General features: G+C 39.0%; 1 protein-coding gene across 5 annotated transcripts in view; it reads left to right on the top strand.

Moving 5' to 3' along the window:
- The window catches only part of nbeab (neurobeachin b), a 193,812-nt gene that overhangs the window by 38,500 nt on the left and 140,852 nt on the right, over nt 1-14,460 (top strand). For all 5 annotated transcript variants that reach the window (XM_051397178.1, XM_051397180.1, XM_051397182.1 and 2 more), the window contains exons 2-6: nt 7,388-7,619; nt 8,852-8,952; nt 9,184-9,279; nt 10,500-10,621; nt 12,673-12,799. In XM_051397178.1, coding sequence (XP_051253138.1) covers nt 7,388-7,619; nt 8,852-8,952; nt 9,184-9,279; nt 10,500-10,621; nt 12,673-12,799 — 678 coding nt within the window. The remainder of the gene's footprint in view (nt 1-7,387; nt 7,620-8,851; nt 8,953-9,183; nt 9,280-10,499; nt 10,622-12,672; nt 12,800-14,460) is intronic.

Raw genomic sequence — 14,460 nt, forward strand, 5'->3', positions numbered from 1 at the left:
GTGGACAATACTCATGTGACATCTGCTACTGCCCACATCTGGCAGACTAGATAAATCTATCTTTGAACCTGAACGCTTTATTCATTCAGAAATATCAGGAAGGACACCCCTCCTGCCTACATCTGCCCCCAAGAGACTCTTCACTGCAATGTTCGCACTCCACCAGCAGTCTTCGTAAATAGGACATCAGTTCTATTTATTTTCACCCAATTTAGTGGCCACTGTAGGCTTCCCTTGGAAACTGTCTCAAGTCCAATCTTTGCTGCCTGTCACCATGGCGACGGCGAGCCTTCAGCCCTGGCCTAATCAGAAGCAGTTGAAAGTGGAGGGATTCTTGAGGGCTCAGATGTAACTCGCTTAATTCTCTGCCTCATAGCAATGACGCACAAATGAATTCTCTCTAAGGAGGAAAAAAACACTTGATTGAGGCTCATAACCCTATCGCACTAAAAGAGAGGAACCACAGGGGTGAAAAATTAAACTAAGCACACACCTTAATTGCTTTCACATAAACAATTTTTGGTTTCTCTGCACAGTAAAATAAATGCCTGCTTGGGGGAATGTTATTCCCAGCACATTAAAGAATCACTATAATGGCTTAGGGTCTTTCATTTCCTGAGACACAACAAGCTCTGTAGGATTATCTGTAGCATCACAGGATCTCATTCTTTCCAGGTCAACCGGGTGAAAGTGACAATAAGCTTGTGAGCAGTTCAGTGAACCTCAGGCCAATATACAAGGGTGACTGAAAGACTAATCTAGTTTCACCTCTGGTTCGTGAACGGTAAGGTAAGTCTCTGTGCTATTACAGTGAAAGGAGCTGGCTGTCACTCACTTCTCTTGTGTAAGCGTCCTGACAGGTCTGCCAGCTTGAGCTGCATAGATACCAGTTAGAGCCTAATTAAAGTGGTATTACTCTCCTGCCTCACATCGCAGTGTTGTTTCTATAACCTTCCTCTCTGGTTGCAAATCATTGACCTGCAGCTCCACTGAGCCTTTGAGCGTCTTCATAATCCAGAGCACATATTCTTAATTGAAATTATATGATTAGCCAAAGCTGCAGGAGGCAGGTTTTCTCTCCTGGGAACAAGGAAATGGGTCAGCTTTACCTCTGTCTGCCAAACCCAACCAACACATAGGTACTTGCATCATACAGCATGGGTTCTTGACTGTTGAATTTGCTTATCTCTATTACACTGGGTTTCTACATGTCTAAGGTTTTCCAGAAGTCTGTGTGACTTTGGAAATCAGTGCATTCACATTGTTTAGAATGTCTACACCCTCTTTGATGTTGAATTATGGTGCATTCAAAGAAATGTCAGACGATTTAATTCCGTTTGCCCTTTGTGTTCGAGTGGAAACAGCATGAATACAAATTGGTTGGCTGGGTGGGTGGGTGTGCAAAGATAAATGCTCAAGCTGACACTTGACATGACTGACAAGTTGTCTTTCAGTACGACTGTACCACAGACCTCAAACACTTGTAGCACCTGAAAGAGTTCAGTCAGAGCCCCTCATTTTTCAGTTTACACCCTTTAGTGAGACACAGACAGAGAAAAAAAGCAGTCTGTTCGTGGAATAATTAGTTGGGTTTGACATCCCATATGCTGAGCTCCGAGCCACATACAAAAAAAAAGACACACTCTTTATGTCATCTATCCCACATGGAGGCATGCTATCATCACAGATACACAGAACTAACTGTTTTTCCCATCCAAATAAAAGCAGACTTGTAGGCTGTGGAGATTTGCCTTATGTGATTAAAGTCATAGAGGCAGCAACAGGTGCAGGCTAATAAGCTAAAAATAATTAACATCGTTTTGTCTGTGATAAATATGACATGCTTTTCAGTATTTACTCGTGAAGTTTAAAATCATCGAGTCCATTGGCAACTGTGAACAGCAGAGGCACAACACAGATTGACTGGCAGATTCATGGCGAAATGGTGACCACATGGCAAGTTAAGCGATTTGTCATATACTGATCCATCTGATGCCATTGTAGTTCAATGAAGTCCAAGGACAGGCTGATACTTTTACTAACCAGTTTTGTCTTATCTGTATAACCTTGTTCTCAGTCAGGAGTTATGGGTAATCCCTGCATGTTTTGAAATGCCTGATAACGCTTTGTCCTTTAATTAACAGATACAGTTCCCACTGTGAAACATACAGTACTTTTAATAGACAGTTAAACAGCATTTTACAGTTTAATGGCTGAAATACACTCAACAGGGACACGGTGTGACACATCTGCCACAGCATGCAGCAGAGTGCATTTATTGTAATTAACTGAAAAGAAAAATCAACTGAAGCTACTACACTGACCACGGACCACCCATCTCTATTTTCAGGTCTATATTTTCTCTCTACACTTGGCCCACCAACAGGTAAAAATGCAAAAAACCAAGTTTATTAAAGATTATTAAAATAAATACCTCATTATATCAGAGGCAATGAAACGCAGCAGACCGAAGTTTGGTGTTTTTACATTTAACATAAAAATCAATCAATCAATGTGTTTCCTGTAGTTAAAAGGATTAAGTTAATTAATTCACTAACGCTCAATATAGCCTATGTTTCCAAACCGTGCATCGCCAACTGCATTATCACTTGGCAAAACGTACCTGTGTTGCAGCTAATAAATCCTGCTCCGCCCTGCCTACAGATTCAGACATGATGTCCGTGCCCCATGTATTTCAACCGTAAATCAGTATTAGCACAGCAGTAAATGTGGTATAGTGTTAATGTTAAATATTCATTTAAATCTGAATTTGTGACACGTGCGTCTTTCCCAATGCAGCAGTGTTATTGTGCAGATTACTTATAGTGCTATCATCTCTGGGTCTCAGTGAAAAGGATTTAGTAGAGGACCCGTTGGGTTTAACTGTGGTAAACAGACCAAGGCTAGCAGTGTTCTATCATGGGAAACCATCAGGAGTAGAAGTCAGAGATAGGCGCAAAATAAATGAGTGTACAGTCGCATTCTTTCACTGTCAGTGTTCCCTGCTGTTAATAGTATTTTAGATAAGTCCTAGAGAGCCAGCAAGGAGTCAGAAAGAAAATTATACATTTAGGTGTGTGAGTGGAATTTTGGAAGGAGTGAAAATGAACCTTATATGTCTTGTTGTGTTGCTTCCATAGTTCCCTTTAACCATGAGAATTTAGTTGTGTACGGTGTAAATTGTAACACCTATTAACTGCATTAAGCATTGGTTGGCTAAGAAAGTACTAAAAATGAATGCCAAGGGAAATAAAAGAAAATATGGCTTTGGCAGACACCTTTTTTAACATTTAGATGTGTTATAGACCTAATTTACAAAGTAAAAATATCTTTAATAATGTAATGCTTTAGCTGTGAAACACAGATATGTATAATTTACATTCAGACTCTGTTACTTTTTAAAGGTGCCTGTATCATTTTACCATCTAGTGCACCTTTTTGTGCTGTGGAGAGTCTCTTACCTCCTGACAGATTCAGGTCTGCCCACAGGTTCACCTCCAGATATTAGCCGGTGTCTTTGCTGTGTGCTGAAAGGTCATTGTCATGCTGAAAGTCATCTGTAGGTTTTCTTTTAACACCTCTCTGCTTTTTGCTTTGTTTATGGTTTCCTCAGTCGTGTTGGTTATGCTGCAATCATCAACGTCTCCTTTGTTGGAAGAGTACTAGCCCGGTGATGAGCCGTAGCTGCTTGTTACCGCTTGGTTTGCCACATGGCATTCAGGCAAACGTTCCATTTTGCTCTCACCAGACAACTGAATATTTTCTTCTCTTGCTGTCGGGTTTACTGTAATTAAGTAAACTCCAGGCAGGCTGCCATATGCCTTTAATTTAGGAGTCGAACGTGTATAGCTATTCTACCAAGAACGCCTAATTAATAGAGTGTTACAGAGATGGTGTCTTTCTGACAGGTTCTCCATCTCTGCAGAGGACCTGTGAAACTCAGTTGGAGTGGCCAATGAAGCTCTTGAAACAGTCTTAGTCGATCCAAACAGTTTTTTATACACTTCCCAGTTTTTTCCCATAACATTGTTTTCTGTTGACAGTTCTGTTGACAGTTCTTTGGACCTTATAATTTTGTTTTTTTCAGACTTTCCCTGTCAGTCTGTGGGAAAGTATAGATATATGTGTGCTTCCACATTAATTTTTTATGTAGTTGATGTAAGATAAGATAATATAAGATAAGATAGACTTTATGGATCCCACATGGAGGAAATTCACTTGCTACAGAAGCTCCAGATACAACACAACAGATAATAAAAGTACACATTAAAGTATTTACACTATATACAGCTATATACCGCTTTTATACAGATGTGATTGATATGGAAGAATGCACAGGAGGTAGTGGCATGGTGTTAAAATAAATAATTGCACAGAACAAAAAAAAATATATATATCAGTAACTTAGTGGACAATATAATCTATATATGTATATTTATATCTTATAGTAGTCTGAAGTTATGTCAAAAGTAATATTAGGTTATCTTGGCTCAGTTTTTGAGCATCTGTGCAATCAATAACATATTCATGATCCCATAGGCTTCCAGAAATTGTGCAAAATGAAAGAAGTAAACTGAGAGGGGGTGAGGGAGCGCCTCTTTCCAAGCTTTGTCTGAATGGAGGCCTCAGACCTTGAAAACCCCTCCAATGCAATCTGATACAGCTATCCTGACAATGCTACTTCTATAACGTTGTCCAGTAGCACCTTTAACTATAACCTCAATAATAAACATATAAATGGATTTCCAACATTGTCACCACAAACTGAACATTTTGTGCTTTGTAAAGATGTCTGTTATCGCTGAGCTGTTGCATTGGGATTGCAGAGGTATACCTTATAAGGCAACCAGTGCCACTGGGTGTATATGTCGATTGGGGTTTTTTAAATAAAATGTCATTTTAAAAACAATTTTACAGTTGTTGGGGTTTTTTTTGCATTCTGCTGAGATAGCTCACAGTGGAACTGAAGACAGGAAAAGAGAGAGAGAGAGAGAGAGAGAGAGAGAGAGAGAGAGAGAGACATAACATGCAACACAGGTCCCCAGTCTATTTTGTATGTTGATGACGTGTGTCTCAACCACTCGCCACCACAACGCCCCCAAACATTTTTTAAAAAGGTGTTGTTTACAGTAGCCAAAGTAATGAAGCAGCTGCACATTGTTAGAATTCATTTAACTGGTTATGGGATGTGTTGGTGGAGCATGAAGAATTTTTGTTTGTAGCAACTATTGTTTTTACCGTTGTAATATGTATGTGCCCCTGTATACAAAAAATGTGGTCATTTACTTCTTAACATTGATTATGGGGTTTACATCACTGAACTTTAGTGGTATTCAAACTAAAATTTTTGTATGGCTCACAGAAGCTCTTCTCTCCAAGTGTTAAGTGTGTAATCAGTGATTTCATGTCTTTATTTACCTCTCGTAACATAATGGGTGAAAATGATTCTGGGAATCTGAATCTGCAATTAAAGCACTTCTCAGGATTGTGGTGTGCCTGTGAATAGTGTGATTAATGGCAATAGCGTTGAAGAATGATAAGGTTTAGTCTAGACATCATGGCTCCTTGCATGCAATATCGAGTGATATGTTTCATGATGGCTGCAAGAAGAGAGGCTTTTGTCTGACAATATTAACTTAACTTTTAGACAAACAACCTTTGATCTTCATCTATGAAATGTCTCTTCTTCATTGTCAGTTGATATATTGGTATTCTTTATTGTGGTAGTGGAAAAACACATAAACAATGCTGTCACTGTTCATTCAGGAAAGCGCCACAGTTTGTCGGCCCCCTCAGCTCGATTGTGTTGTCTTTATTTATTATATACATTAACTGAACATGAATAACTTTTTCTATGCTGCACTTCATATTGCTGAATTTTAGATGTATTTTTTGATACATTTGCACCTCCACTGGAATCCAGAAATGACCTTGAAACTGAAATAACGCTGCAAAATGTAGCACTCACAGCCCAATAAGACTTGGCCACCAGATGCAGCATGCTTTGCCCGGCAGAAAGATAAAGCAACAAAATGTTGCTTTATTGTGTAGGACATGCATGGTGGCATTTGGCAGTGGTCGGAGGATTGGGGAGTTTGGCATCGAGGATTGTCTGGATACCGACAACAAGCATTCCACGAGTTTGTTAATTTTCCGTACCAGTTAATATAGTGACTATATTTAGAAGACAGACATGTTACAACTTGCTCGGCTTTATAGGAGTCATCTGCACATTTTGCCCACTGAGCCAACTCAGACTGCACATTACCCCCACCCCATGAGTTTTCAAGCTGTGAAATTCCTGATATTGTTAGTGCCTCACTGCTCTCTGTGCTCATTGATAAAAATGTCTGGTTTTCAGACTGAATTTCAGCATTGGTGATGGTTTAATGTTGCATGAAGGCAATATATTTTTCATTTTTTCAGAATAAACTGTAAGGTGCTGATATCACTGGATGTATGTACATACCTGCAACAACAGTTGAAGATTTAATTCGATTAAATAATTAAATTACATTTACGTTGCATAATTTCACATAAGGTTTTCTCTAGTTTTTTTTAAAGCACATTGATGAGTGTTACACCTGAGAGAGAATAAAAAATAGCTTTTGTGGACTGCTCACACACAGCTTCACTCTGAGGAAAGACTATCTCTCCAATCTAAAAGTCCAAGCAGTCCAGTGACACACGGCATTGTAATGAAATTGCACCAAGATCTGATTATGATTGAGGTGAGGCTCGATTTATAACTCTGTGGACCAGTCTCTTTCCACTACTTTAGGCTGCTTTTGATCTCACCTAGCTATTACCTGTCAATCACAGTAATGTGCTGTGGGTATCTAGGCCCATTTTCCAGCTGCTTGCTTTGATGCCCACCAGCAAGTTGTCAGTGCTCTCCATATATACCATGCACTTCTTTAGAGGGCTAATTTCATGCTTGATGAACTTGAAGAACTGCATTATTGATTGTTGTTTTCTACTTTCTTAATAGTGATTATCATTTGTGACTCAAAAGCGGCAGCAGGGTGATAGGGACTCCCTTCCCCTGCTCTTTTCATTTAATGCCAGGCTATTTTATTTTCATGGGTGCTTAAATTCTGATCAAAACCTTTTAGAGGGAAAAAGATCTCCGATTTGTTCTTCCAGTCCCGGCCAGCCCTTTAACATCAAAGTAGTGACCCTGAAAACATGTGAAAGCGTCCTTTTGGTTAATTTTCCCTCAGAGAAAAAAAAAACCTGATCAAGAAGAGGGTTGAAAGCTAGGTCAAACAGCAATGCTCAGTGTGAAAGTTTAGTTTAATCAAAGGACATAAATGAAACAGCATGGGAAAGGCAGAAAAATCCAATCTTTTCTTACATTTCCTATCTGTCCCATCTTATTCTGTAGTTGGTGGGTGGTGAGTTTGATCTGGAGACCAACTTCATTATCCAGGATGCGGAAAGCATCGGCTGCATGGCGGAGCTGTTGGAGCACTGCGACGTCACCTGCCAGGCTGAAATCTGGAGCATGTTCACCGCCATCCTTCGAAAAAGTGTTCGAAACCTGCAAACAAGCACTGAGGTGGGCCTCATCCAACAGGTGCTGCTCAAAATGAGCTCGGTGGATGACATGATTGCAGGTATGATAATGGTGTACATGTATGTTCATTTTCAGACTGATTTGTATTTATGTTAATGTCCAGCAAGTAACGTATACATACATGGGTTATGCCTTCTTGGTTGTCCTGTCTCTGTCTTGCACCGAAGGTCTTCAACAACATGATTAAGGAAAACATACTTTCAAAACTATTAAGTTTTATTGCTAGTATTGTTGTAATAATGCAGCATTTAATATTGAAAGTGTGGAAGCAATACAAGGGACATTTACAGAAAGAAGTGTATGGTTTTTTAATTTGGTTGATTTTACAACAGTTTTACCATTAACATCCCTATTACTTTGTCGGTAAATCCATCTATTCAATTCAAATTCTCACCCAATTTCTTAGAGATGTCAATTATCATATTAGTTTTCAGTTGTTGTCTTTTACATAACAGATCTAGAATATTTTAGATATATTTGAAAATAAATTGCAGTTGCTTTTTGCCACACTAGCAGCAAGGTCTCAGGATGTTTTTTAAAAATAATTCTAGACTTACTGCTGTGAGATTTGGTATGGATATTCATTTATTTAGAGATTAGTAATTATCCAGAGGCCAAGTGAACTTGAACTTGACCAACATCTATTTATTAATACAGTGCACAGTACAGTATTTCAATTGGATGGTTGGATTTCCATTAGGTATTGTAGCTGGTAGGTCTAGACTCCTAGTAGCGATTTTTTTTGTCTTGTCTTTAGTCTTTTGATACATTTAGGCCAGGAATGATCCCCTCAAATCTGTATTCAGGTCACTGTGTGGTTGTCTGTGGGAGTCATTGTCACTTTCATATTTTGCACTGTGCAAATTACATCCATACCTTGTGTAACCTGTGAATTATGTTTCAGCTGATGAAATCCAAATGCATTTTTCCATTTTTGACACTGTGCCTCTAAGTTAAACAATTTACCATTTAGACATCACTTTGATTTGCAAGTCAGTTTCCATGTAATTGTGGTGGAGGTGTTTCTGTGATAGATATAATGGAATTTCACAGACAATGAACTCAGTGAGAATGAAGCTGAACTAAAGTGAACCTGTTTTTTTATTATCTCAGGAGTTGATGCATATGAATACTTTTTCACCATGAGGACCTCCTGTGTAGTGTGGATAAATTATAATATCTGTAAAATATAGCTACATTTTATGATTGTCCTCTCTCTCCTCTTTTTTTATGTGTGTGTGGTAATGCATGCATGCTATCTTGCCTTTAAAGACTTGCTAGTGGACATGTTGGGAGTGCTGGCCAGCTACAGCATCACAGTGAAGGAGCTGAAGTTGCTGTTCAGCATGCTACGAGGGGAAGGAGGCCTCTGGGTAAGTGATGGCAGGGACCCGATGCAGTAAGGTAGAAGTGTGTATTTTGTGTGTAGTTTGACACTGTCACTTGAGTTCCCTCCAGAGAGCCATCACACTGATATGTTTGGGGCTTGTTCTGTTATTGACTAACTGCAGAATGAGGTAACTGACAGTGTATTGACTGCAATCCAAACAGTCAGACAGAAAGCCGTGACTGCCTTGTTATTACTCTTTTCATCACCTGTGCAGCCAAAGCATGCGGTCAAAATGTTGTCGGTGCTGAATCAGATGCCCCAGAGACACGGCCCAGATGCCTTCTTCAACTTTCCTGGTCGCAGTGCAGCAGTAAGTTTTTGCATATTTCTGTTCCGCAGTCAAAATTATGGAGCCCTGCAGATAATCAGGGTTAAACAACCGATAATTCATGCACACAAATGAATAAGACTGTCTTGTATACTCTTGTGTACTTGGTTGGGTAATGGGTGTCAAAGATTACTCATGTTGTGTTCAACAACACAAAACTGAAGTAAATTCATGTATCAAAAAACTTCTTTACCTCTAATGTCTGCTGGGCTTTATATGTGTATCGCAGCAAAGGTTACTTTTTGTTATACTTCCTTTTTGATTGACCCATTCCAATCCAACATGCCTCATAAATCCTTCCTTTTATGGTTTCCTATACTAAGAAAACAGGTGTGAACTTGCTTTTATATGCAGATAGAAAAAGCTCCACTAATACTGTATATACATATATACTGAGTGTAGTAAGAGCACAAATAAATGAAAGGGTTTATATATGAGAAAATTTGAGTAACCTACCCTGTGTAAGAAAGATTGACACCGTAGTGTGACGAAGTTTAAATGGCTGCAGATAGTTTATCTTGGGAGCTGACGTATTGAGATAAACCAGATACATAGCAGAGGGAGACGGGAAGTCTGTGACAGGACATTACACTTGCTACAGAGTAGAGCATACTGTTTATTACCTTTGCAAATCACGTAGATTAAAATAAGTAAATGATTTATCACATAAATTTCATGAAATGTAATTATTCACTGATGATTAAAGGGTTGTTTTAAACTACTCCCCAAAATCTTAGATATTAATGGCAACTTTACCCAAATGCAAATAGGACTTGAATCGTGGCTGGATTCATTTCAAAGAGGCTGGACACTTGCCATCATAAAATATTCAGCAGGAGCAGGAATTATAATGCCATCAGTTTGCCAGTAACATTGAGGAGGTCACCACAAATTTGCAATTTCCTGTGTTTTATTAAGTTTTATAAAATGATTCATAAATTAGAACGTACACACGTACCTTTTTATTAGTTTTGTATCTTATAAATCTTTTATCTATTTTGTCTGTATTTGCACTAAGTATTAGGCACAAAAGAAGCATAAAAAAGTCAGTTGGTCTGTAATACCTTAGTTTTGTGCCGTTACTCCAGTTTATGTCTACATTGTGTAGTTGTTACATTAACCTGCTCTAGTAGCGACAGTGTAGCAGATTATGAAACAGTTGTCTCTCATACTGCATTTTCGTGTCTTTTTTTTTGTCCCAGGCCATTGCTTTACCTCCTATTGCCAAGTGGCCTTATCAAAGTGGGTTTACATTCAACACCTGGTTCAGAATGGATCCCTTGAATAACATCAATGTTGACAAGGACAAACCATATCTCTACTGGTGAGTTCACAATTATATACATTTGTGCTCCAATTTCAAGTGCCCTCAGTACGCTCCTAGCTCTCTCACAGGTGCTTTAAGTCTACATTATGACACCAGAGAGAAGAAAATTACACTTTCCTGTTTTTCATCAATCTAATTGCTTTAGCTTTGTATTAGAAATCATTCTCTCTCTGCAGAGACCGATAAAGCTACCAGCAGCTTTATTGACAAAGCAATATGGTGTCTGATACTCTGTGACCTACAGTGATTTTCCCATCTAAGAAGATTATGAGAGGAACTTGTTTTTCAAGGTTAAACTAGTTTTACAGATACTATTTTTCACACACTAGCAACACTTATGTAATGTGGTTTGTGAAGGGGCCTCATTTTTTCCAGATAACGTTCATGAATTATAATAGAGAAGGAAGGGAATTAGGTGAGATTATTGAGATTAAAACCCATGGAAGCATGAACTACGGCGACTGGTACTGGCTGTTACAGAGGTGGACGGCTGCAGGGGGAGGCACTGTGGAGGTATTAATTTAGATTTTAATATCAGCCACATAAGGCCCACATACCAGCTCTTGCAGGGGCTTGTGGATAATTAGTGCTAAAATCAATAACCCAAAAGTGCAGCGATCTTCTGCAGCCGTTTTTTTTTTTTCCATTTCTGAGAAGAACTTTGGGAGAAAATCACAGAATACAATGAGTCAAATAAAAGTGTTGTGGAAGGGAACGGGATGAAAGGGTAGACTTAGCTGACTGGGAAGACTGTTTACATGATATGGTCAGAGATAACAGTTAGTTCACTGTATCATCTGCTGCTGGCTGCCGTTGCTTTACCTGGATCACTAAGTTTGAATGAAAGAATCAACTCACCTTGGAAGGACTCGCTGTACGTTCCTCTGATGTGTAACATCAAAAAGGAAAAAAAAAAGAAATACTAGCTAAGCTAAGTTGTTGGTATTCATGTGGCAGCGATTTCTCACTGACAGAGTCACAAAAAGCCTGAGATATGCCAAGCTAATCCTGTTTATGCATTGCTCTGAGGGCCTCATAGCTCAGTGGCTGGGCATGTAGACAACAAAAAACGAATTGTATCTTCAGAAGCGGACCATGGTTTGCTGCTTTTCACCTGATGTGCAATCACAAGCAGGTTTGTTCAGTGGAGCGTCTTGGCTGGCTCTGTGGTAGCTAGGTGTGGGGCTCTATATCTCTCTCTCCCTGCATGCACCCCACTATATAAAAGCCTAGGCTCTCTTTATCTGCCTTGACAAAGAGGTCTGTTTGTTTTAGATGATCCCAGTGGGTGGTTGTGGTGGTGTGGGGCTTTGAAGGTGGTAGACTGCTATAGACCTAAAGACTGTAGGAGTGTAGTGAGTACATGTCAGCAGTGAGAAAGATGTTCAGTCCAAGCAGAGAAAGAACAGAGAACTATTGTGGTATTGCAAGGTTTTTTGTTTGTGTGCAGGGTGTGGGGCTGTACAGGGTCTGCTGCTGTACACAGGTGGCATTTCCTCAGTGCTGACATTATATATCTTTTATCTGCCAAGTCAAGAAGATCAAAGTGGAGGGATTAGACCCTGGGAGGATCACTGAAGTGTGCTCATCAACTAAGTGTTCTTTTCCTTTGTAGTTCTTACCATGCATTCAAAATTTGCAATAGCTGTATTCTCACCTCAGGTTTTTCCCTGTTCTCACTGGTTAAATGTAATATCATAGTTCTCATAAGATTTTTTAGAATTACCTGTCAATTACTTCTGCAAATTGCTTTGGGTTTGTATGGCGCAAGGCATTCAAAAATGATGTTGACCCCGATCTTATTATGCAGAAGGAAGGCACTGTTTCACTTCAGTTGTTGGTTGGTATGCGCAGTATCATCAAAGACGAAATATCCAAACAAATACTTAAGTTCACAACGAAAATGCAGACTGCACAACTTGACGGTCAGAAACCTTCCACCTCAGTTGGGTTGAACTATATTTTATTATGCTTGTTCATAGATGAATTAGGTTTAGCTCGTCAAGTTTGCAGCTCATAATATATAATGTGCCTGTCTCTGTTTACAGCTTTCGTACCAGCAAGGGCATCGGGTACTCTGCACATTTTGTTGGTAACTGCTTGATTGTGACATCACTCAAGTCTAAAGGAAAAGGTTTCCAGCACTGTGTGAAGTATGATTTTCAGCCCAGGAAGGTAAGCGCAGCTTTGGCAATCAATCAGTCCATGTGTTTCAGCTATTATACAACATATCATTATGTTATTTTGACCTATATAATTTTCATATGCCCACTTCAAAGGTATTATTAATTTAAAAAAGGTTTTGAAGCCATTTGAATTAAAATATTGGATGTGTGGATTATATGTGTCGCAAGCAAATACTTCAAATATAAGTAAGCCACGTCTGAACATGAATTATACTAACCATCAGATACCAGTATTGCACATAATCTAAACAGAAATCACAGTGCTGTTATAAAACGCCCCACAGTTTTCTTACCCCTGACTCCCTACCCACCACCTGTTCTTTTATTGGCATTACAAAGTTGTATGTCTACACATAGACCTGCAGTGTTTAAGACCCCCAGTGGTGTCTTACAGGTGTAATTGGATGTAAATGTAGATGAGAAAATGAAACTTAATTTAGCGTGGAATGTCAGTGTAGTGTAGCTGTCCCTGCAGAGAAGCAAAACAGGCTCAAAGCATGTGTCAAACAATTAAAGCCTTCACAGAACACCTGGGAACAACTATTCATCCCATTCCTACTGCCACAGCACAGGTACAATTTTGTAGAAGCTCTTAGAAGATAAAACATGTTGAATTAAGTTTTTAATTGATTCTGGGTTCAGACATCTGCAGATAAGTGCCATTCTAAATTATCTGCAGGCTGCTTGCGCTCTTCCCCTCAGCCATGAATCCTCTTTTAAGTGTCCTTACCTTTGTGTGCAGACAGCTGTAATTCTATTAGACTGCTAACAGTGCCCTTCATGGGTCAAACTAATAAACAGTGGGCGCAGAGTCACGTAAGAGATGGACAACCTATTGCCTACTGCTGTGAGATGTTGTGCCAGTCTTGCCATTATGTAATGTTACATTCAATTCATGAGTTAAGCAAGCAAGCTTTAACTGCAGTGATTGAGAAATAAAAGGGAAAAGTCTAATTACTTAAGAGAATACAGTACATTTTCCCCGTAAAGTGAAGGAGTTGTGGCCTAAGTGATCCCTCTGTTTTCAACTTTTCAATTCGAAGAGGCAAAAAATTACCTGATTAAGGTGAAAAACTTCAGACATTCAGTGTTAAATCAAAAGAACTGACTTCAACTGCTGCATCAGCAACACAGTGTGATGTAACCCCTTGGATAAAAAGAGAAAACTTGAAGAAATAAAATGCAGCGTGTCCTGATGTGAATAAATAATATATATGTACAGGATCTGTGTGAGGAAATTTTGAGGATTTTTATGTTACTTTATAAACTGTACTTCATATATGTTCCACTTTATTGACTTGGTCACAGTTCATGTATGTTCACATATCAGTATATGCACACAGGAAGGGCTTTCAAATTTTTAAGAAATACAAAAATAGAAGTCCATTCATGTTACCCTCTCTTAACATACGGTTGTTTAGAGACCAGTATTTCTTTTTTTTAATTAATTTTGGACCCACTTCACATTACATCTTCTAAAAGTCATCTCTCTAGCTGTAGACTTGATTTGAGATGACTAGCTGTAGTTAGTGTTTCATACCTGAATAATTTCTGCCAGTATCTGACGTGGCTTTGTTCGGAGTGAAAAATTAGTTGTCTTGCCTCTTCTTAGCCTTTTCTCTGATCTATTATTCACAATGTTCCAGTGCA

Source organism: Dicentrarchus labrax, unplaced genomic scaffold (assembly GCF_905237075.1).
Source record: "Dicentrarchus labrax unplaced genomic scaffold, dlabrax2021, whole genome shotgun sequence".
In the NCBI taxonomy this organism is placed as follows: Eukaryota; Metazoa; Chordata; class Actinopteri; family Moronidae; genus Dicentrarchus; species Dicentrarchus labrax.